This window comes from Cyrtonyx montezumae, unplaced genomic scaffold (genome assembly GCF_038088225.1).
Source record: "Cyrtonyx montezumae isolate F1298 unplaced genomic scaffold, pur_monq_1.0 scaffold_18, whole genome shotgun sequence".
NCBI classification, from domain to species: Eukaryota; Metazoa; Chordata; class Aves; order Galliformes; family Odontophoridae; genus Cyrtonyx; species Cyrtonyx montezumae.
In genome coordinates this window covers 1,838,198-1,860,298 of record NW_027071914.1, presented here as the reverse complement: position 1 = coordinate 1,860,298, position 22,101 = coordinate 1,838,198, and the positions used below count along the sequence as shown (strand labels likewise).

General features: G+C 56.4%; 1 protein-coding gene across 1 annotated transcript in view; it reads right to left on the bottom strand.

The window, feature by feature from the left end:
* Positions 1 to 21,891, bottom strand: part of PCDH1 (protocadherin 1) — a 47,232-nt gene extending 25,341 nt beyond the window's left edge. The window contains exons 1-3 of the mRNA XM_065734418.1: positions 21,721 to 21,891; positions 16,362 to 17,176; positions 12,814 to 15,006 (exon numbers count right to left, since the gene is read on the bottom strand). Coding sequence (XP_065590490.1) covers positions 12,814 to 15,006; positions 16,362 to 17,176; positions 21,721 to 21,784 — 3,072 coding nt within the window. The 5' untranslated portion in view covers positions 21,785 to 21,891. The remainder of the gene's footprint in view (positions 1 to 12,813; positions 15,007 to 16,361; positions 17,177 to 21,720) is intronic.
* Between the last annotated feature and the right edge of the window lie 210 nt (positions 21,892 to 22,101).

Below are 22,101 nucleotides of genomic sequence, written 5' to 3'. Positions count from 1 at the left end.
CAGGATGATGAGAACACAAACACCAAGAATGACACACAAAATCAACATCACAAGGAGCTGCTCAATGGGAACGGGAAACGATGGGGAGGCAAAGAGACAGCACAGGGAAAGACAGCACCATTGAGGCTAAATACCACTTTCGCTGCAGTATTTACCAAGATGGAGTGGCAATCAGGCATCCCACACAGCCAGCACCAAGGAGGACAGGGAAGGAATCAAGCCTAACCAGGGGAAGGAACACACAGGGAGCATTTAAATGAGCTCACTGCTTTTAGGTTGGTTGGACCTGATTAAATTCACCCCAGGTGCTTAGAGACCTGATTTAAGTAACTTCAGAGCTGATAGGGCTTTTTTTTTTTCTTTTTTTTTTTTCTTCCCTCTTATTTTGTTTAATTTTATTTTTCTTAAGAATTTGTACAGGATGAGGGAAGCTCCAGCAAAGTGGAAGAGAGCTAAAATAGCGCCTGTCTTTAAAGATGAGAGAAAAAAAAAGGAAGATCTGGAGAATTATAAAACAGTTAGCTTAATTTCAGTTCCTGGAAAAATACCGAAACAGATAAAAGAACTCTTTGTAAGTACCTACAAGATAACAAGGAAATGAATAACAGTCACGGTAGGTTTGTCACAAACAAACATGTCAAGGCATTGAACTTCTTCCTTTGAAAAGACATCAGGTCTCGCGGATGGAGGAGGAGCAGTAAACGTTACAGCTTGGCTTTCGGAACTTTTCTGACACTATTTTAGATGACATTCTCATGAGGAATGCAGGGAAGTGCTGTAGGTGTAGCATAGTACTTCCCTGCTTTGGTAATATGGCGCATCTCGCTGCGGGGTGGATGCAAAGCACTTAGAAAGTCGTATTCAGAAAGTAATGACTGAAGACAAGTCTTACAGGCGGGACGAGGTATCAAATGAAATTCTCCGGGTTGTGTCCTGCGTCCATTGCTAGCCTGTATTTTCATTAACGGCTTGGATGACAGATGTGGAATATATCTGTCACATTTGCACACTTGGGAAAAATAATCACCACGAAAGCAGCAGGCTGGCTGAGGGATTGGGGGCTGCAGCAGATCATGGGTTGACTATCTATCAGCAGTGTCAAAGTCGCACAAAAACGCATCTATATTGGGATGCGTGAGCAGGATATTTGTCTTGAAGGCACACAGCGAGCTGTGCCGGGCGCCAGTAGGGCTTCAGATGAATCCTAGAAGTGCCACGTCCAGTCTGGGACATCGCATTCAAGGCCACGTGCCCCGGTGTGGCAGAGAGGAATAGGAAAATGTCCTGATAAGCAGGGAAAGACTGAGAATAGATGTTTGGGGAGGAGAAGGTTGAAGGTGTAAAGCTCATAAATCAGAAAATCATTACAGTTGGAAAAGACCTCTAAGGTCATCAAGTCCAATCATCAACCCATCCCTCCCCCCATGCCCACTAGCCACATCCCTCAGTGCCATACCTACACTATTTCCTCAACTCCTCCAGGGATGGTGACTTCACCACCTCTCTGGGCTACTTGTGGCACTGCATCACCATCTTCCTGAGTAGAAATTGTTTCTAATATCCAACCTGAACCTCCCCTGTCACAGCTTAGAGCCATCACTTTTTGTCATATCGCTGTCACCTGGGAGAAGTGGCCTATCACCTTGCCACAACCTCCTTTCAGGGAGCTGTAGGGAGTGATAATATCTCCTCTGAGCCTTCTCCAGACTGAATCATCACTTCTGCAAATGCTTTCTTCCAAGAGAGAGCAATGGGCTGCTTCTTCCTGCCATTAGGAGGATGGAATTGCCTCCGCTTGCACTGAGGAAGGTGTAGGTTACCAGAGCAGAATACCAAGGTAGGTTTGACGAAGTGCAAGGGATCCCTCAAGCAGAACGTGCCGTGCAAGAGCAGCAACTCTGAGTGACACAGAGCTGAGCTCCAGCACTGAACCCACCCTGTGATAGTGACACTACCCCCCCAAACATCTGCTCCCCAGCAGCATCCTTGCCTACAGAACACCTCTGTCGGATGCCACACCCCACCTGGTAGAGGGGCAAAGATAGCACACTCAGCCCCACTCCCTCCCGCACACAGCACTGTGGGCTCAGGGACCCTCATCCCCTCCGTCCCTACCGCACTGGGATGAGATAATAGCAGCTTGTGTCTGGCTGAGGCTCCCCACCCGCACAGCCCTGTTCTGGACTCAGCACGGCAAGACACTGGCTCCATTTGTCTGGCCCTGGCTTGCAGAAATTGGGTTTTGTCTGACCTCTCTCCGTGAGGTCAATGCGCCTTTCAGCAGCAGCATTCCCCGTACAAGAAGCTGCTTGTGCAGTGCAACCGAGGCACCCCTCAACCTTCTCCTGCTGTTATACAAGCTGGCTTCCTCAAGCCCCAGCCACAAGCTGGGTATTGAGCCAGCCACTCCATTCCGTGGCCCTCCTCTTTGCTCTCCCCGTTTTTCCTCCCCATCCCTGTAAGGACAGACGGATTTCAGCTCCTGCTCCCACCTCCCAGATCCTTCACCCCTGGGCTGCACACACCCCTGGGTCGGAGCAGTGCGAGTGCTCCCGCTGAGCTCCTCCTGCACTGCAATCCACCCTGCTCTGCAGGGCACACATGGGCGTCCTCTACTTCTTACGATGCGCTTTGTTTCCATGGGCCCACTTTACCAAGCAATCTGGATCGCTCTGCATCGCTGCTCCGTTCTCTTTGCGATCTCCCACTCCACCGAGCTCCATGTCAGCCACGCATTTTATCAGCGGTGATTTTGTATTTACTTCCAGCTCACTGATTGCAGTGCTGAATGACAGCAGGTACGGACGTGCTGCCAAAAGCTCCTCCAGAAGACCCCCTTCCACTAGGACTTTTCAGCCTTTCTTCTCTGCAAGATCATCACCTAGCCAACTGTGCACCGTGTACAAGGAAGAGTGTTAATTCAAAATAATCATGATAACAACAGAAGGCATTTCCAGCTTGGCATCATCACCAAGGCTCCACCAGCCATACGTGGTCATCTTGACTCCGTGGCTCCTGGCGGTGACCGGGACTGACTCGTGGCTGTGACACTGCCCAGTCACCTCCCGTCACCACACTGGCTGCCATCAGTTGTGGTCCCTCCCGTGGGCTCCTAGCCCACAGCATCCCTCTCACTGCTGCACTGGCTCAGGGCATTATTCTGAACGGTGTTATTCCAAATAGCATTGTTCCAAGGAGACCTTATTTCGAACACCTTTGTCACCTACCAGCACATTGGCAGATGCCGCATCCTGCGTCGCTCTCAGCCCAAATTGCCAGAGCTACTTACTGAGTACTTTTGCTTTTTCCTACATAATTACCAATTTGCAAATGATGATTGCTGGCACCGCCTCCTCCTAGGTCTTTTTTTTTAAGCGTTCCTCATTGTGTTCGGCTTGTCAAAATTGATATTCCCCCCAGGTTTTTTTCTTTACTTATTTTTTTTCTTTTTTGTCTTTTCTCGTCAATTTTCAACGCTCCAAAACTACTCATTTCTACTAATTATTATACTCTCCCCCCGTTTATTGGTTTACAGTTTCTCACTGCTCTCTTCACTCTGCATCCTGCAACCATGAGTGCTCACTGTTCAGCCCCCCAAGGGCTCACCCCATCCTGCTGCTCCCCACCACCAGGGCCCCCTCAGGACCCTCGTGGCTGCTGGGAAGTCCCAGGGCACCCTCTGGTCCTTCTCAACTCTTCCCTTGGGTGCAGGCCTCCCCAGCTCGCAGTAAGGCATGCACCAGGCTCATTCTGCTTCCCAACAGGGACAAAACACTCAGCAAAGGATGGCTGCAAGGGAGCAGGGCTTGGGGCTGCTGCACTGGCTCCCCCTCAAAACGCACCCATCTCACCGTCACGCTGCAGCAGAGACCACCACGGCGGCCAGAGATTCAGAAACTGCGCTTTGCACAAAAGGAACCTTAAAATCCGCCCCAGGCACCCTTTTCCTGTGGGATTAATGCCAGAGCAGTGCAAACGTCAGAATCGTTAACCCTTTCTCTTCCCCCCTGCGTGCCTACAGCCTCCCAGCCCGCTGCCAGCGCAGCTCGCTTCCCCGGCCACTGCCACAATGCAGCAACTCACAGGGCTGCGGGGAGACGGCCATGTCACACCACGGTGCCCGGAATATCAAAATAAGTGACAAGGGAGCCATTGTGGCACAGGACTTGGCCAACTTCAGACAAATTCATGAAGCTCCTGTTTGCTGAGCGGCATCCCCGCTGACTGTTAAAATTAAGACGGTGCCCAAAACTACACAGCTCCAACTTTTTGTGTACAGAGGCTTTGCTGCGTGTGGGAATTATTCAATTTACCAGGGTCAGGTTTGGAAGCTCCCTGCAATGTGACGCAGGCTCTGGAGTAGGATGCTGAGGGGAGTATTACACTCTTGGAAACTAAATGGAGGCTCTAGGAAGGTAAGATGAGAACTGCAAGACTTTAGCTAGAGAGAAAAGGGCCAGAGCTCAGCTTGTGGCCACTGCAGCCAGCAGCCTTACAGCACCAGCGTGTGATTCTGCTGGGCTGTGGGCTGGGCATGGAGCAGGCAGCACCTCTGCTGTTCTCATCTACCAGTCTGACCTCCTCCTATGCATCTTGCTGAGGTCACCTCCTCTGGTCAACAATGAGCTGCCAGTTCTGGTCCACCTGATACCCGTGAGGTCCTGTCTGATGGCTCTTCTCTGCCCCAAACCCTTGAGTCCATCCCCATATCCCACTCTGCTCCCAGAACGACCCTTTGACAAGGGTTGTGAGGTTTGCTCCTGACATCCCTCCGGCTCCTTTGCTGCAGGCAAACGAGGCCGCAGAAGGAACACACAACAATAAGAAAGACATAGAGGGATCCACGTGGATCACACTTCCCAGAACCAAGAGTAATTTGGATAGCACCCACTCTCCCCTCTTCAAGACTGCTCCCATGGCTCCAACTCCAGCAGTTAGTAAGCGCTGACCTTGCAGTTGGAGGAGAGGTGTTACAAGTCCTGCTGAAATAATAATAGCAGAACAGCCATCCTGAAATGGACATCAGATCCCGAGGCACTATTTAATGAATAAGTCTGGGTAAAATGTGGACTGTCTCCACATAGGTGCCCTGAAGCCTCCCAAAATTTGCATGCTGCTCAAAGAAGCCACCAAAGCCCGGTGCCAACCTGCCTGCTCAGATTGAATTTATCTAACTCATAGCAAGATCTAACGCAATTAGAAACCCATTTAGACAGCCTCGGGACAGAGATTGCCTAACCTTACAGCCTATCAGAGCTCTGAGCCCATCGAGGATGTGCAATTTGGCTTTTCTTTGGTTGAAAAGAAGACTGGAAAGGAAAATATGGAAATAAATCATCCGAAGGGTGAATCATAAAATCTAAAGGGGTTGTAATCTTTGTGGAATAATGTCTAAATTGGACTGACCGTGGTGTCCTGAAATGTCTATCACCTTCAAGCTGATAATAGAGCCATTTTGATGCCAGTTGGTATCAAGCAGAAATTGCTCGGGACACAGAAGGAGGTCGCATCGTCACGTTAAAACCATCTGAAAATCCCAGGCAGAAAAAGGTTCCAGGGCTGGGTGAAACATTTCAACAAAGCCCTCAAGGAATCTGACAGCTGCCGAGAAGGAAAATAATGCTGGGAAAATAATGAGCTAATTTGGCTCCCCGTTGCACCCAGTGGAGCTGATGGATCCTGAGGAGGGCTCTGGGGAAAGCAGGGGGTCCCAGGCAGGAGGCTCTGGCCCCTTGGAGAGAGCTAACCGAGGGATGCTTCAACAGAACACTCTGCATGGAGAAAATGTCAGTTTGCTGAAATCAGATCTTCTTTCAAGTGAGCGCCTTGTTTCAAAGGTGGGGCAGGGGGGATATCTTTGCTGACACTGAAAAATGAAAAAGTGATGCTCTTGCAAAGGTAATTTTCATTTCAGAATTCAAGCCAAGTAGTGGTTATGAAACTAAATTAAAAAAAAGATCAGTCAGAACGGTGCCTTTACAAAATTATTAGGAAATCTATCTATCGATCTGTGTATCCATCCACCTACCTATCTACCTACCTACGTACCAACCGACCTCCCTAAATACGTGAGCCTACCTACCTACATGCATACCAACCGACCCACCTACCTGCTTGTCTACTGACTTGAACCAAAACAAAACAAAGACTGTCATTTCCTTCTGATTCATATTTAAATGCAAATTTTTAACTCAATGGTGACCCCATCTTCCAGCCAACTCTTCCCATAGGCAAGGGGCAGAAACTTTCCTGGTCAGTGGAGGAGCTGTGCCTGTTCCATAGGTCAGCATGCTCTGGACATCTGCAGATCCCTCCCACCAGTATTCTACAGCCAGCCTGCACATAATGATGTTGGGTGAGAGATATCACTTTCATTTGGAGAGATCAAGGAGATGAGACAGGCAGTGTTGTCAGGTTGAAGTACACTGGTGTCTGGCATGTTCTGCTAGTGCAGGATGCCGTGTGGGTGGTGGAGGAGCACCATGACCGTGCTCAGGGATCTGGGGCAGAACAGAGGCTGCACCCAACAGCGTGGGCTGAAGGTGAAGGGGAGCACTCTCGTGGTACCCTGTGTTCTGTGCTGCTCCCACATGTGCGGGATCAGGATCCTACTCAGCAGCATGAATGAGGCACTCAAACTGGTTTCCTGCGCATGGGGAAAGCTGGAGGTGTTGGCTGATGGGAGACATCTGACCACTTGTCAGAAGCAGAAGAATCCTGGAGCAAGCCACTGAAGAGAGAAGGTGGAAGATACAAAGCCTGCTACAATGCAGTCTCCAGCATGACTGGAAAGAAGAGCAAGGGGAGTCCACCAAAGCCTTCAGCAGTCAGCTGGGGGATTCGCCATGCACGTCTCCTCAGCATGGACCACAACTTCAGAGTTCTGGTTGCCACTCAAGAAAGTCCCAAGTGCCTGCTCCTCTTCATTCCCTTGCGACACCACAGTCCTAAAGAGGTCTGGTTATGAAGATCATCTCAAAGGGACAAGAAGTGTTTAGATGTGGCACTGGGAGACTTCGCTTAGAGGGCATGATGGAGATGGGTCAGTGGATGGATTTGATCTTAGTGGTTTTTTCCAACCTTAATGACCAGTTTCTGCTCCACCTGCCTGTTCAGATCCCACTCTTTGAACAATATTCCCAGATGAGTGGGAATTCCTAATGTAATTGCAGATCTGTTCTGAATTTAATCTCTCATCCAGTGCTCAATTCCTGTGTGAGCTGTCAAATCGTGCTCTAGACCTTGCAGACTGTGGTGCAAGTAAAAGCTCTGGATATCAGAGAAGGTTCTATGGGAAAAAAAAGAGACCTGATGGTCCCTAATAAACTGTGATCTTCTTGAAATCCTGAGAAAAAGCAGCTCTGGCCCCTCCAGGCAGCTCAAATCAATGTCACAACACCCCAAAAGGTCTCACTCAGCCTGAATAATAAAGAAGGGCTTTTTTTTTTCATCTGGAATACTGATTTCTCTTCTATTGGGCTTGAGCTCATTTGATGAAGAAGCAGAAAGATTAACAGATTAGTGTAAAGGAACATCAGACATCACATTAGCAAGATATTTAAAGCAGGATTGCAGCCCTGAGTTCAAGACAAGACAAACCCCCGCAGCAGGGACTGATATCTGTCAGATCCTTCCTGGCAGCAGCTTTGCAGATGCTCAGGAGCATGGGGGAGTTTGGAGCATGTGAACAGCAAACCATGTGGGAGCCAAATAGCTGCAGGCTTCCAGGTTGCCTGGGCTTTTGGAGATGTCTCGGAGGAGCTGAATCAGGGCACTCTGCTCCGGATTCTTTGCTGCTGAGCGGGGTCGATCCCAGGAGAGAGGTGGTGGTTTGCTGCCTTCCCAAAATGATGGCTCTGGGAGGCAGCTTTGATGAATCCCGCCCTGCTCTGGGCCTGTTTTGATAGAAGCTCAGACGTTTCACAAGCCAGGAAAGTACTCAGGAGGATGTTTTGCTAATGGGGCAGGGGCATCTCTGGTGATCTTTGGGCAGGATCCTCGAGTGAATGACCGAATGGGTGTAGATGACCTGCTAATTCAGGATGTGGGTCCTGCCCTCCTGGCAGGTCACTGCCACAAACCTGCTCTCCTCCCACCCACTCCTTCCTGCCAGGAGATAAAGGGCTGAGGCAATGCACGGCTCCCACCTGGGGAACCAGTGGTATGCAACAACTAAGGCGGAGCCAGAGGTGACAAGGAGGTGACAAAGGTGCTGGAGGTGGCCTGCATCCCACCCAGGAAGGCCAGGCCTGTTGCAAGGGAAGTAGAAGGCAAAGACCCCACTGAGCTCAACCCCTCTGTTATACGGTGAGATGTTGGCACAGGCAGCCCAGGGAGGTGATGGAGTCATCGTCCTTGGAGGTGTTCAAGACAAAAGAAGATGTGGAACTGAGGGATGTGGTTCAGTGGGCGTGGCAAATTGGTGGTTGAACTAGATGACCTTGGTGGTGTGTTTGCAGCCTCAATGATTCAACAACACTATGATCCTATAATTCTATGGTCCTAAGTTGAACTGTCCCAGCTGAGCAGTGTGAGCTCTTCGGAAGAAGAGGACTGTGGGAAGAGCCCTGTCTTGAGCAATCTCTACTGACCATCTCAGTTTCTCCCATGAGCACAGCTTGGGTTGTGCAAGTGCAGCCAGGAAGGACTGGCTTGCAGGGTGGTGGGCAGGGAGGCAGCTCTCCCACGGAGCTGAGCTGTGCCCGGGTTTTGTAGCACGACTAGAATGCACAGCGAGGAGGGTGGGGAGGGGTGAAGGCACTTTGGGCTTGGCTTAGGGCTCAAGTCCAGAGGCACCTTTCAAAACAAGGTAAGAGGGAGGCTCAGCCCCACAGAGCAAGGTGTCTGCTCAGCCTCTGAACGTCCATGGCCCCGCTGTGCTTCTGGGCGGACACTAGCTCTGGGGCCACAAGCACACAGTGGTCACCTCTTTGCGTGCCCCCTGGGCTGTTCTCCCCACCACAGCTCCCAGGGACAGAAGTTTGCTCTGCACATCTACCTCACAACACCCCACCCTTCCTGCCCTATATCACACACCCTCTCATTAACATCCACAGCACCCTGGCCCTGTCCTCACTGCACCCTCCTTCCTCCTGACACTGCATCCCACCCCAAAGGTGCACCGCAGGCATCACCTCATACCTCATCTACAGCATCCTCCCCTCTCCCCCTTTGCAGAGAGATGAGAAAATGCTGGGAACACGTGCTGGGCATTGCAGAAATGGCTGTGCTCCCCCAGGATCAGGGTGCCTGATGTAGCAGGCTGCAGGGATGAGCTCTGCTCCTGTCTGCTTCGGGAGCAGCACTGCAGCTGAGAGCCCAGCCGAGCAGGCAGAGCAGTGCTGGGAATATCAATCAGTGTGCCTTGGCCACAGCCAGTGCTTTCATTGCACTGGGACCCACAGGAGCTGCCGAGCTGCAAGGACCTGGGTTCAGCATCCTTCAAGATTTGGGAGGAGAAAGATATGGGAGAGGGGGAGGAAACTGCTTGAGTGGAGCAGGAGGAAGGGATCAACTGGGGGAGAGGGATGGAGAGGGGGCAGATGTCACTGTGAAAGCCTGGAGGTGAGAGGCAGAAGGAAAAAGGGGAGAGTGGGCCAGCAGCTGGCTTAGCAGGGTAGGGAAGAGGATTGGGCTGGAGGGGAGGGTTCAGAGCTGCAAGGCCAGCATGCTGTGGGAGAGCAGAGTGCACAGGTGCACAGCAAGAGATGAGAGTCATTCTGTACAAGCCGCCAAGAGAGCAAAGGATGAGGTCCCCAAACCCAGTGGGGCCAGGGGCCGCCAAGCAGGAGAGATTCAGTGCTCTCCTCGGGAGGATGGGGATGGGGAACACCACAGCCACCAGGCAGACACCCCCCTCACTGGGGTCACCACCACCCTGTGCCTCCTCCTCCTGGGACAACACAGTACCCATTCACATGCCACCTCTTCCTACGTGGCTCCCACCCCTGTGCCACATCCTCCTCGGACTCTGAAGTATCCGATCCCATGCCAGCTCTCCCAGGACAACGTGGCACCAATTCCCACACCACCTCCTCCCGCAGGAGACACAGGTCATCCCATCACCATGCAGCCTACACTGGGGGAGTGCAGACTGGGAGCACCGTGCTTCTCACCCACCTTTGCACTCCCCCTGGGTGCTCAGGGCCCTGTACAGACATCCCCAAACACTGAATCTGCACCAGTCCCAAACGAGCCAGAGAGCAGAAGCTGATTTGCATTTTGGGAACTGCTCCCAGCACAGCGTCTATGCAGAGCAGGGGAAAACAGGGCAGGTCCCCCCTGAACCCTCTGCTCCATCTGCAGCTCAGCACTGGATCCATTTATCAGCTCATTCCACGTGAGCGACCTTGAGAAAACCCACTGACCCGGGATGGCAGGAGACTATCCCAGACATCTGCCAACACCTAAACCTGCAATTTATGGAGACTCGCAGCTAAATTCCACCGCAAGACTATTTCATTTCTGTCCATTACAGCTACAATATTCCTCTTATTTCCCCCCCACCTGCAGAGAGTAATTAACGCTGCACTGTGCTCCTGTGCCTGCAGGCAGGTGCAGGTGCCTCTGCTGAGCTCGCAAGAGTGTGCCCAAGCCAACATCATTCCAGCTGGCTTTGTGGGCACGATGTGGCCATAGTGACCGGGGCGGCTTTGGGTTTGTGCAGACAGGAGAGGAGAAAGGAGGAAAAAAAGTAGAAGAAACGTCCCAGTGGATGAAGGCTGGGAGGGAGGCAGAAGAAAAAAACTTCAGCACCTGAGTGTGGTTATATTCTGGCTGTGGGTTCATCAAAGAGCTGCTGAGGGCAAGAAGGGAAGGGAAAGTGCTTTCGGATGGTTCCCAAAAGGCTGTGAGGAGAAGCCACATCCCCAGCCCAGCCAGCCCATCCCTGCAGGGCTGCTGCTGGAGGAGGGTGCCGCTGTCTCCTTTCCTCTTCTGCAGCCACCGCACCTCCCGCAAGGCACAGCCGTGCCTGCCCAGGAGGCCCAGACGCTTCCCGGCCGGTTGGAGATAAAACCTGACGCTGTTAGCAAAATAAATGGAGAGGCTGGGAGAGCCAAGGCTGGCACCAGACTCAAACCACGGAAGCCAGAAGCACTGGTTTCTCCAGCTGATCTAATCTCTCCCAGCACCAGACCTCCTCTCCCCAGCGGGCTGGTGGGGCCGGTTGGAGCCCTTGGGGAAGAGGTGAAGCCAGTGCCTCCCTGCATCCCAAGTTGAACCAGCAACCTTGAGAACTGGGGGGGGGTGCAGCCAGAAAGGGGGGGACCATGGTCTTTTGGGGTGCACGGCAACATTGCTCCATCGCAAGCTTGCTTGGGAGGACATCTTCTCCACAGTGCTGATGCTCGTCGCATGGTGGGGTGGGAGTGCTTTGCCTTGGGTGCCCCCCCAGCGCTGCTGACGCACCCGGGCTCCATCTGCATCCTCGCCCTCATTGCGGCACTGCGGCAGGATTTGGGTCATGCTACCGAGGAAGGGCTCTGCTCCTCTGCCTGCAGGCCTGGGGAGGTGGAGGTCTTACATGGATGTGGGGATGGATGGGATGAGCCAGGAGAAGGCATGGCACAGGGAAGATGGGGTGCATGTGTGGTGGACCGTGACCTGGAGGAGGGCTCCTTGGAAGGCTGGAGATGAGAGAAGTCGTGCAGGGAGTCAGCACCCTGGGACCTCTGGGTTGGCTACTGGGGGGATGGGGGAAGGATGTGGAAGGGCTGGTCCATGAGAACATTGTTTCTGGGCACCAGTAACAATGGGAAGCCTGGCTGGGAAATGGCCAGGAGCCAAAGCAGCTTTGGGGGCAGCACGGAAAATAAGGCACAAGCGGTCAAAAATAGAAAACTTTATTGAAGTCAAATCCAACAGGGCAACAGAGCTCAGCCCTACAGCAGGAGCCCAGCCTGCCACTCGGGGCTCTCCATGGGGCACAGGGGTACAGCACGACATGACACAGAGCAAGTGATCCTCTCCGTGGAGTCAGGAACAGACGAAGCCACCTGTCCCCTCTCTCTCCCACTAGTAGCTAAGGATAGAGCTGAGCACAGAGCTAAGGACAGACCCAACAGGCGCCAAAGCAGAGACGACGTGCAAGCCAACTGACCACACAGCCCAAGGACAGAAGGTTCCACAAGCTCCGGACCCCTGCGGTCCTCCCACGACCTCCAAGCACACTAGCCAGCAGCCTGGTCCTGCCAGCACCCTGCCCCATGTGCAGCACAAGTCCCAGCCAGACGCAGAGCAGTGACCTAACCGCAGCACGCAGCAGAGACCCCACACCCCACAGCTCTGACCTCCCGGCCCCATGCCACCACTGAGGAGCCCCGTGTGAGGAAAGCCGCTGGACCCTGATGCTTGCACTAAGGATGATTTTCACTGTGCCAGTGATGGCAGAAAGCCCAAGCCCTGGGGAAGGCAGAACCCAAGCCTGGGAAAAACGCAGTGCTTTGCTCCCCTGCCCAGCCCCACCTGCCCGGGCAGCCCGACAGGTGCTGCGCTCCTGTTTTTGGGATGCTCTGCACGGGGAGCTGTACACAGTTCCGTGCTCAGATCGCCCCACTGGCTGCCAGTCCCCAAAGAGTACCCGGATGGGTGGGTGTCCCCCCAGCACTCCCCATGCAGAGGTATAGGCATGCAGCAACCTGTGTGTCACCGTCACCCAGGTCCCAGCCCTGGGCGCTGTGACAAGGGCTGCAATGTTCTTCTGACCCCGTTCCTTCCCCACCCCGCAGTCCAGGCTCACTCCCACACCTCGGTCCAGATGGGTCCCCGGTGCAGCGGGGGGGCCGCTGCCGGCCTCAGGATGAGCTCTCCTACCTGCTTGTTGGTGTATTTCTGGGGATTGGTGCGGTAGCTGTAGTCCGAGTACTGCTCGGAGCCCGTCGAGTTGTTGTCCCCGGTGCCAACAAAGGTGTTGGTGGCCGGCAGGTCCTGCACCACTTGGTGCTTCTTGGAGGCAGAGGGAGACTGGGGCTGCAGCTGGATGGAGGGCAGGGGTGAGTTGGAGCGGTAGTGCCTGCCCAGGTCCGGGCTGCCTGGTGGGTAGTTGAGGGGCAGGTGGATGCGGGGGCTGTCGCTGACAGAGTCATTCATCAGGTTGAACTTGAGGGATTTCTGCAGCCCCGTCTCCTCCTCATCCTCCGTTGGCTTGGGTGGCTTCGGGGACTTGCTCTTCTTCACCTTGTTCTTGCTCTTGCCACTCTTGCTGGCCTGCTTGGGCGCATACAGGTCCTTGGTCTCCTTCTTGCCTGCCTGGTAGCCACTCTTGGCCTCCCGCTGTCGGCAGTAGCGCACCAGGACGACCAGCACAATGACCAAGGTGACAGCCACAATGCCGGCGATGACTCCAAAGAGGATGTTGCTTCTCTGCTTGCTGCGCTCGTACTCGGGGTCCCCAGCGATGTCTATGTCAAGCGGAGTGTCCAGGCTGTGCCCCACCAGCGTGTCCAGCAGTGTGCGGTTGGCCAGAGTCTCATTGACATAGAAGTGCACTAGGGCTGTGCCGTGCCGTGATGGCTTGCCCTTGTCATTGACACGCACGACCAAGCGATGCAGGCCATGGTGCTTGCGCAGGATCTCCTTCTCCAGCGTGATGTCCCCACTCTGGGGGGAGATCTGGAAGAGCTCAAAGGGATTGCCTCCTGTGATGCTGTAGGTCAGCTCGGCATTGACGCCGGTGTCGATGTCCTCCGCCTTGACCTTGCTCACCTGCTGGCCAGGGCTGGTGTGGGGCAGGATGTGCTTGTAGGTGGCATTGGAAGGTGAGGTGATGAAGGGAGCGTTGTCGTTCTCATCCAAGACGTTGATGGTCACCCCTACATAGGCAGATCTGGGGGGATCCCCACCGTCCACAGCCTTGAGCCGGAATGTGTACGTGCTTTGCTGCTCCCGGTCAAAAGAGATGCTGGAGAGAATGGTGCCGGTGCCATTCTGGATGACAAAATCCCCATTGTCTTGCTCCACCGACAGCTGGATTCGGGCATTTTCTCCTTTGTCAGCATCGATCACCGTCACCATGCCCACGGGGCTGAGGGGTGGCATGTTCTCCATCACCGAGAAGTTGTAGCCGCTCAGCATGAACTTGGGGTCGTTGTCATTCCTATCCATGACGTTGATGGCCACCGACGCTGTGCCCTTCAGGCTGGGGCTGCCCTTGTCTGCCGCCACCACCAAGAACTCGTAGCGCTCCCGCTGCTCACGGTCCAGCACCGCTTTCACTCGAATCTCCCCAGAGTCGGGGTCGATGGTGAAGGAGTCCTTGGAGGATGGGTCAGTCACCAGTGAGTAAACCAGCTTGGCATTGGAGCCACTGTCTGCATCGCTGGCACTCACCTCCATCACCAGGTCATTGGGCTCGTTGTTCTCGGGGAAGGCCACCTCAGTGAAGCTCTGGCTGAAGACGGGCGCATTGTCATTCACATCTACCACCTGCACCTTCAACGAGTTGGTGCTGGAAAGGGGCGGGTTCCCCGAGTCCACTGCCACAATCTCGATTGTGTAGTCCTTCACCGACTCATAGTCCAGAGGCGTGGTAGTCTGCAGGAAGTATTTCTTCTTGCTGTCACTCCCTGTTTCGCTAGCCTGCCGCAGCTGGAAGGGGACATCACCAGCCACCACACAGGTCACCACAGCATTCTCGCCCTCATCTCGGTCGGACACCTGTACCAGAGCCACTGCTGTCTCTACTGGTACGTCCTCCGAGATATTCGCCATGCCATCCTGGTGGGTGACCAACCCAATGCCCCGAATCTCAATAGAGGGTGCGTTGTCATTCATGTCCTTGATGGTGACCACTACCTGCGTGCGGGCGCTCTTGGGGTTGGCCCCCTTGTCCTTGGCCATGACAGAGAACTTGAGGATGCTGACGTCCTCACGATCAATGGGCCCCTGGACGGTGATGAGCCCTGTGTTGCGGTCCAGGCGCAGCAGCCGGCGCACCATATCTGATGCTTGGTGGAAGGAGTAGTCAATCTCGGCATTGGCACCCTGGTCCGAGTCGTTGGCCTTCACCTGCAGGATTGAGGGAGGAGACAGTGAATGAGGGGCCAGACTGGGGGGAAAAGCCTGCATTTCCTCTTCTGAGGCTAAGATCTACAGGGCACCCTGAGACCGGCAGGGTGGCTGGGAGCGGCTCTCTAGCATGGAGGCCTTCCCTCACTCTTCCAGAGAAACCGGCTGTACCGGTTGGGCTGAGTTCCTCTCCCGACTGGCTCCAGCATGCAGAGAATCCACTGGGAAGCAGCACTGCCAGAGCCAGGCAGCACCAGGGAGGGACAGCCCCGGCTGCACTGCCCTTCCCACTGCCTGCAGCCCACAAGTGGGGTTTGGGTGCCCGGGAAGAAAACAATGGTGAGGCCATGCGCAGTTGCAGTAGCTCCATCCCAGCTTGCACCAACCATCCCTGCCTGCCCGCCAGCAGCTCTGCATTCACATAAACCTGCCTAGTATTTGCTTTCTAAAGAAGATGAGGTTTGTCTAACATTTCCCTCCCTAATCGGCTCTCCGAGCAGCCTGTTCTCTGCACCATTTGCTTCTCTGCCGTTATCTTGCTCAGCAGATTTGGATGGAGAATGAAAGTTGTTAAATGTAAATTCCACCTTTTACCTCCACTCACAAAAAAAGGAGGAAGTCATTTTACCCAAAAGATAAAAGCTGAGCAATGGCAGCAGCGGTGGCTCAGCCCATTCTCCTCCTGGCCACGCTGCTCCCTTATCTGCTTCCAACTTCCATTCTCTTAAGGGTGAAAAATGAATTCTTAAAAATTCACATCAGAATTAGTGAGCGGATGAGAGCCGGCTGCGCTCTGCTTATTAAGATGGCAGCTGCAGATAAACAGATGTCGCTGCTATCATCTTGATGTCGCCTCCTGGTCAGACCCACCCACACCTAGCCCATGGGATGCCCACTGTGGAGCATAGTCCTGTGTGCAGAAAGCACCCCAGTTCTGCAGACAGTATTCCCTGCCTCTCAGTTCCCATGGAGCAGCTGAGGGAATGCAACTAGTGAAGGGCTCTATGTCATGTCCATGGGCAGCGTTCGGACCAGCCTGGCATGACTCTGGTCTCCTCTACAGACCGTGGATCCCAGCTCTCCCCAAAACCTGCTGCCATGCCCCTAAACACTCTGCTGCTGCTCCCCACTTGCAGCTTTGTAGCCCCCACTTTGGCCAAAGCTCCCCGAGCATCCCGCCCCACCATGTTTTAGCAGAAATGACATCCCAGCCTGATGCTGTGGGCTCCTACAGCATGCAGCCCTTCTAGGATCTCCTTCCCCGAGGCAGCACGTAGCCCTATAAACACCCATGGCTTTGTCCCCGCTGGAAGCATAGGGGAGGTGGGGAGGAGCAAGAAACCCAAAAAACCAACCTGGATGACGGAGTGCCCTACGGGGCTGTTTTCAGACAGCTCAGCCTCGTAGAGGGCCTTCTCAAACTTGGGTGCGTTGTCATTCATGTCCACGATGGTGATGCGCAGCAGCGCGCTGCTGGCCCGTGGCGGGTTGCCCCCATCCTGCACCTTGATGGTCAGGTCATAGGAGTCCCACTGCTCCCGGTCCAGGTTTCCCATGACGATCAGCTGCGGCTGCTTCTCCTCCTGGTCCTCAGCCACCTGCAGCCCAAAGAGCTCCTGTGCTTCGGGGCCAGCCAGCAGCTCGTAGGAGGCAACGCCATTGGGGCCCGAGTCCCGGTCCATGGCCGGGGGGATGGAGAAGAGAGCCCCGATGTTGGTGTTCTCGGGGATGGTCAGGGTGAGGACGGGCGAGGCGAAGTTGGGGGTGTTGTCATTGATATCGAGCACCTCAATCTGCCCTTCCAGCAGGCGTGGGCTGTTGTTCTGGATCAGGTCAGTGATGGACACTTCGAACTCCAGGTAGCAGGGCTCTCCAGGCAGCAAGTGCTGGCACTCACGCAAGCTCTCCCGGTCGATGGAGGTCTCCGTGGTGTAGATGTCTCCAGTCTTGCCATCCACACGCAGGTACGGGGCTCCCACTTCCAGCTTGTAGAGGTGCCCCACGTCGGGGAAGCCGTAGTCGGAGGCCAGGCTGCCGATAAGCGTGTTGGGGGGCTGCTCCTCCTGCACTTTGTAGACCACGCGTGTCCCGCAGGCCAGAGCAGGCAGCTGGCAGAGGAGCCATAGGGCCAGGCAGGAGGCGAGGGGCCTCATCCTGTGCCTCAGGGGAGCTGGAAGGACACAGACACCTCGGGTTAGGCTGCTCAATCCCCGGCTGCACCTACACCCTCTGTGGTACCGCAAAGCCACGGCTCAAAAGGAGGGGGTTCCAGGCCCACCTGACCCCAGCCTCCCCCAGCAAGGGCCCAGGAAGCCCGATCCCGAAGTGCTGAGTTCCCTGACCCAAAGAGCAACCCCGTCACCGAATCCCTGGCCCTTCCTGCAAGGCACAGGAAGCCACTCCTGCCACCGTCCACCCTCTTCGTCACCGCACACTCTGTAATTACAACCAGCCAGGCACGCTAACGGGGCGGACTGCACGCAGCCTGCTGCCAGCAACCCGATGGGAGCCAGCCAGGCTGGGAAACAGCTTCTCGCTGCAGAGACACAGGAGCATTGTGTGCCACGCACTGCGGGGACACGGGGGCACCGCACACCCTGCCAGCACCACGGGGCTGCGGCAGCAAAGGGGCAGGTGGGGGCTCTGTGTGGGATGTGGGGATGCAGCCCCTCAGCGCTGCAGGGACAGTGGGGACACCGCAGGGATATGGGGCATCGCAGGGATGTGAGGACAAGGAGCACTGCTTGCACTGAAAGGATGCCACCCCTCCAGAGCTGCAGGGATGCAGCGCGCTGCCACAGCAGGCACAGCGCAGCACTGCCCTCCCTGAACTGCCAGCTTTGCACTGCAAAGGCACCACCCACCCAACGCTGCAGGGATGCAGGAGCCCTGCACAACACTTGCACTCAACTGCATGCAGGACACTGCCACCTGCCCATAGCCCCTGTAGAAGGAGGGACAGCACCCAGCAGTGTGCCAGGGGAGCACTGCCCACCCCGCACTGCAGCTCCTGGCACCCATGCTGCAGCCCCTGAGCCTCCCTGCAGCCCAGTGTGGCCCCTGCGCTCAGCAACGGGCAGCACAGCTTCTCCCCTCCGCTGCATAATCACTAGGCAACCCCGCACCCTGCACCAGGCAAAGAGCACTCCCTGCTCCTTCCCATTCCCTCCTGCTCCAGGCCGAGATGTGTCTGGGGGGGGGGGGGGTGCCCAGGGCTGTCCATGTCCACCTCACCGACTGCAGAAACAGTGACAGGAGCACTGCCCCCTGCATTGCAGACGCACACTGCACGCTGCACTGCAGGCACCCAGCCACTGGAAACCTCCCCCCAGCGTGCCGACGCTGCAGGGCCAGTGCCAGCCCTGCGGGGACTGTCCCTTCGGCACCGAGCCACACGCTTCATCACCTGCACCTGGCCACCTGCCTTCACATCCCCCTGCTTCCCTGACTGTCAGCGGACACGGAGGCCTCACTGTATGTCCAAAAATCAGCATCCACAACATCTGCCACGGCGCCCGCAGCAGCAACCCGCTCCTCCTTCCGTTCCTATCGCTTCTCTCCGCGCTCTGCACGCAGCCCGTGGGACGGGGATGGGATGGATGGGATGAGATGGCGCTCCTCCTGCTACGTGGCCAAACGCCAAATTCCTGCTCACTCAGAACCGTTCGGCTCCTCAACAAGTGGAACATCCTGCTCTGGCTGCCCTGTTGCTTCCCACAAGCCAGCTGCTCGCAGTCCCTCTATCCCCGTGCTTGCCCATGGACAAATGCCTGCCTCGAGCTCTCCCTCAGCAGGTGGAAACACAGCTCTGCTTCTGAAGATGAAGCTCTGGCCCCAGAGTCTAGCTCCAGTAGCTCTCTGATCCCTTTGTGGCAGAGGGGAGATGCTCCCACCCCGCTGAGGGCACGCACAGCCATCCACAGGCATACCCTGGGTGGAAGGGAGGAGAGGAAAGCCAGCTGTCCCCACCCTGCACACGGTCAGGGACGGCGGCAGGAGCACAGTGTGGCTCCGCAGCGGTTCAAGCAAGACCCAGCAGTGAGTGTGCAAGCACACGCATGTTCACAGCACAGAGGGAAAAGCACACACGTGTGTGCGTGAGCACCGCAAGGAGGACACCCACGCCCGCACCCGCAGAGCGCGTGCACCAGGACGGGGCTGGCGTTGCTGCACTGCGCGCACACGCGTGTGCACGGAGCGACGTGTGTGCGCGTGCCCTTGTCCCCGTTGCTGGCACGATGTCACCCTGCACGAGGGGCACTGTGGATGTGGGTCTGAGCCCGCGCCGAGCATCGTCACCCCTTTGCTTTTGAAAATGAGCAGCGAGGAGCGTGAGGAGCAGGGATGCCTGGCGGGGAGGCACCCGGCATGGGCTGTTTGCCCACGCCTGTTTGCATGAGGCTGGGCCGCTGCTGACGTAGCTGTCCCTGCCTAATCCCAGGCTCGAGGATCTCAGCTAAAGGTGAAAGTCCCTGAGCGGGGCCATGGCTCTGCTGTCACGCAGCCCTGAGTCACCAGCACTGGGAGCCCAAGGCAGGAAGGGAGGCACCCCAGGGTACCCTGCACCCATACAGCGTGCTCTGGGAAAAGGGTGGAGGGAGCCTCCAAAATACGGGGGTTGGAAGCTGAGCGAGGCTGTCACCCCAAAAAGAGGCAGCTGCAGGAGGAGTGTGGGAGACAGGCACCCTGGTTCATCGGGGGAACCAATCCTTCTGGGTGCTTGGGGTGGGGATGACACGCAGCAGACGTGAGAGCCCCGAGCAGGGCGTGAGGTGGAGGTGGAAGCTCCACCATTGGGGAAAAGCACGTCTGTGCAGGAGACAGAGGCTTCCCAGGGGCCGGCGAGCAGCAGCGGGCTATTTTCCCATGGGATCTAAGGACCATCCCACACTTTCTTCTCTGGTGCCAGCCACCTTTTTCCGACCTGCTGGCGGAATACAGAGTGCTTGAAAATAAAAACCCCTCCCAAAACAAGTATTCCTCAGCACACACAATTCTCCCTGCGGGGAGAGTGCGAGAAGAGACCCGACCACATGAGAGAGGCGTTAGTCACGCTGCTTAATGCATGACTGGGAAGCTCTCCGAGGACAGTGGCATGCAAAATCCGACAGAATTCACTCGTTCTCCCCCAAAAAGACAAGCCCTAATGAGGGAGAGGCTATAAAGCACGGCGAATTCAAGCAACTGCTCCAACAAGGCTGCGATTCCCACAGCCTCTTGGCCTCGTTCCACAGCCAGCGGCTCCACATGGGGTTGGTTGCCGATGTCTCCCCCCCTCTTTCTGCTGCTGGGGCTGATTGTATGGCTCCCAGCCCTTCTCAAGCCCCCCTAAACGCTGAACACCCCAGCACCGATCCCTGCCAAGCGCAGCTGCAATGCTCCGAGCTGAAGCGATATCCCACCCGATGCCAATCTCCGTGCATAGGGCTGACTAACTGATGACTATATAGTCCCAAAAACGGCCACCGATGCTCCGGCTCGCACCCGGCACACGGCTGGGTCGGACCCCTGGTGATGTGCAGCGCATCCTATGCCCACCGCGGGGTTTCCTCCCGCTCCGAGCACTGCGGTTGCTCGGTGTTCGTTCGGGATGGATGCGGGCTGGGCCCGAGCACCCCGAGATGGGGACCGGGCGCTCTCTTGGAGCGCTTTTACCCCAGAATTATTAATCGGGAGAGGCATAGCGGTTAAGGAAAAGAGGGCAAAACCCGCGGCCCTCCTGCTCCACAACACCGCAACTCGGGCAGGAGAGAGGCAGCGACCTGTCAGAGCCACCCCGGCGGCAGCTTCCATCCTCCTTCCCGGCCCCTAAAATCCCTCCCCAGGATGCTGAGGGCTCCTGTCCCGCTCAACCGTCCCTCTCTCCTGGGGGGTGGCAGCGATGCGGAGGGGCCGGGGACCGCGGCAGGGCCGCAGGGAGCTGCCGGCAGCGGGAGCGGCTGTCGGGGGGGACCGGGGGCGGCCCGGGTTGAGGCTCCGCGGCACCGAACGGGGGAAAGCCGGCAGCGCTGCGCAGTGCACGCGTTGCACACTCACATCGTGCGGACACCCGTGAAAAACACAGCCCGGAGCCCTGAGCCCGGAGCACATGCAGCGAGCACGGCTTTGCCGAACCACACGCACCCGCACCCCGCTGACACGCTCACTCACACGCGCAACGCGCACACAACCACACACACGCGCGGCCCCCGCTCCCCCACTCGCGAACCGCGCCTCGCGCACCGCCCGGCGACACGGGGACACGGAGCTGCTGCCACCGCCGCGCGCACCGCCTGCAGGCACCTGCCGGCAGCCTTCCCGCACCCCTCTGCCACGCGGGGACACACGGACACGGCCCCGCCGCCCACCCGCAACTTCTCCCGCTCCCACGCACCGCTCTCCCCACGGTTGCAAACACCCTCGAATTGTGTGTGCGGGGGGGAGGAGCACACTCCCCCACGACCCGCTCACCAACACGCACCCAAACGGGGAAAAAAAACACCCCCGCGCCCCCCCACGGACACGCTCCCACGCTGGGGCACGGCTCCGGGTGGCACAACAAGTGGCAGCGCCCGCCCCGGCCGGCCCCAGCGATACCGGCAGCGAAACCAAACGCCGAACCCCGAACCTCCGGTGCCGCTGCCCGTGTCCCCCCCCTCTCCCACCCCCCATAGCCATACCCACAGCCGCGGCTCCGGTCACGCGTGGAGCTCCCGGCCCCGCCGCAGCTCTTACTTGGATGCGGCCGGCGCTGCGCTCTGTGCCGGCTCTCGGAGCGCTGATCCAGCGGTGTCTGCATCGCCTCTTCCCCGCCGGGACCGGGCTCCCCCCAACCCCCCCCGGCTCCTCCGGTTCGTTATCCACGGATGAAAATCAAAATTTCTTTCTTTCTTTTTTTTTTTTTTTTAAAAAAAAAAAAAAGGAAAAGGGGCGAAAAAATAAAATGAAAAAAAAATTTACAAAATTTCCCCTTGGGAATCGCCCCCACCCCCCCCCCCTTCCTCCTCCTCCTCCTCCTCCTCCTCCTCCTCCCCGGGCCGGGATCGCTGCTCTCCGGCGGAGCGGCGGCGGCACGGCTGACGGCAGCCCCGGTGGGCAGCTCCGTCCGTGCCCGCC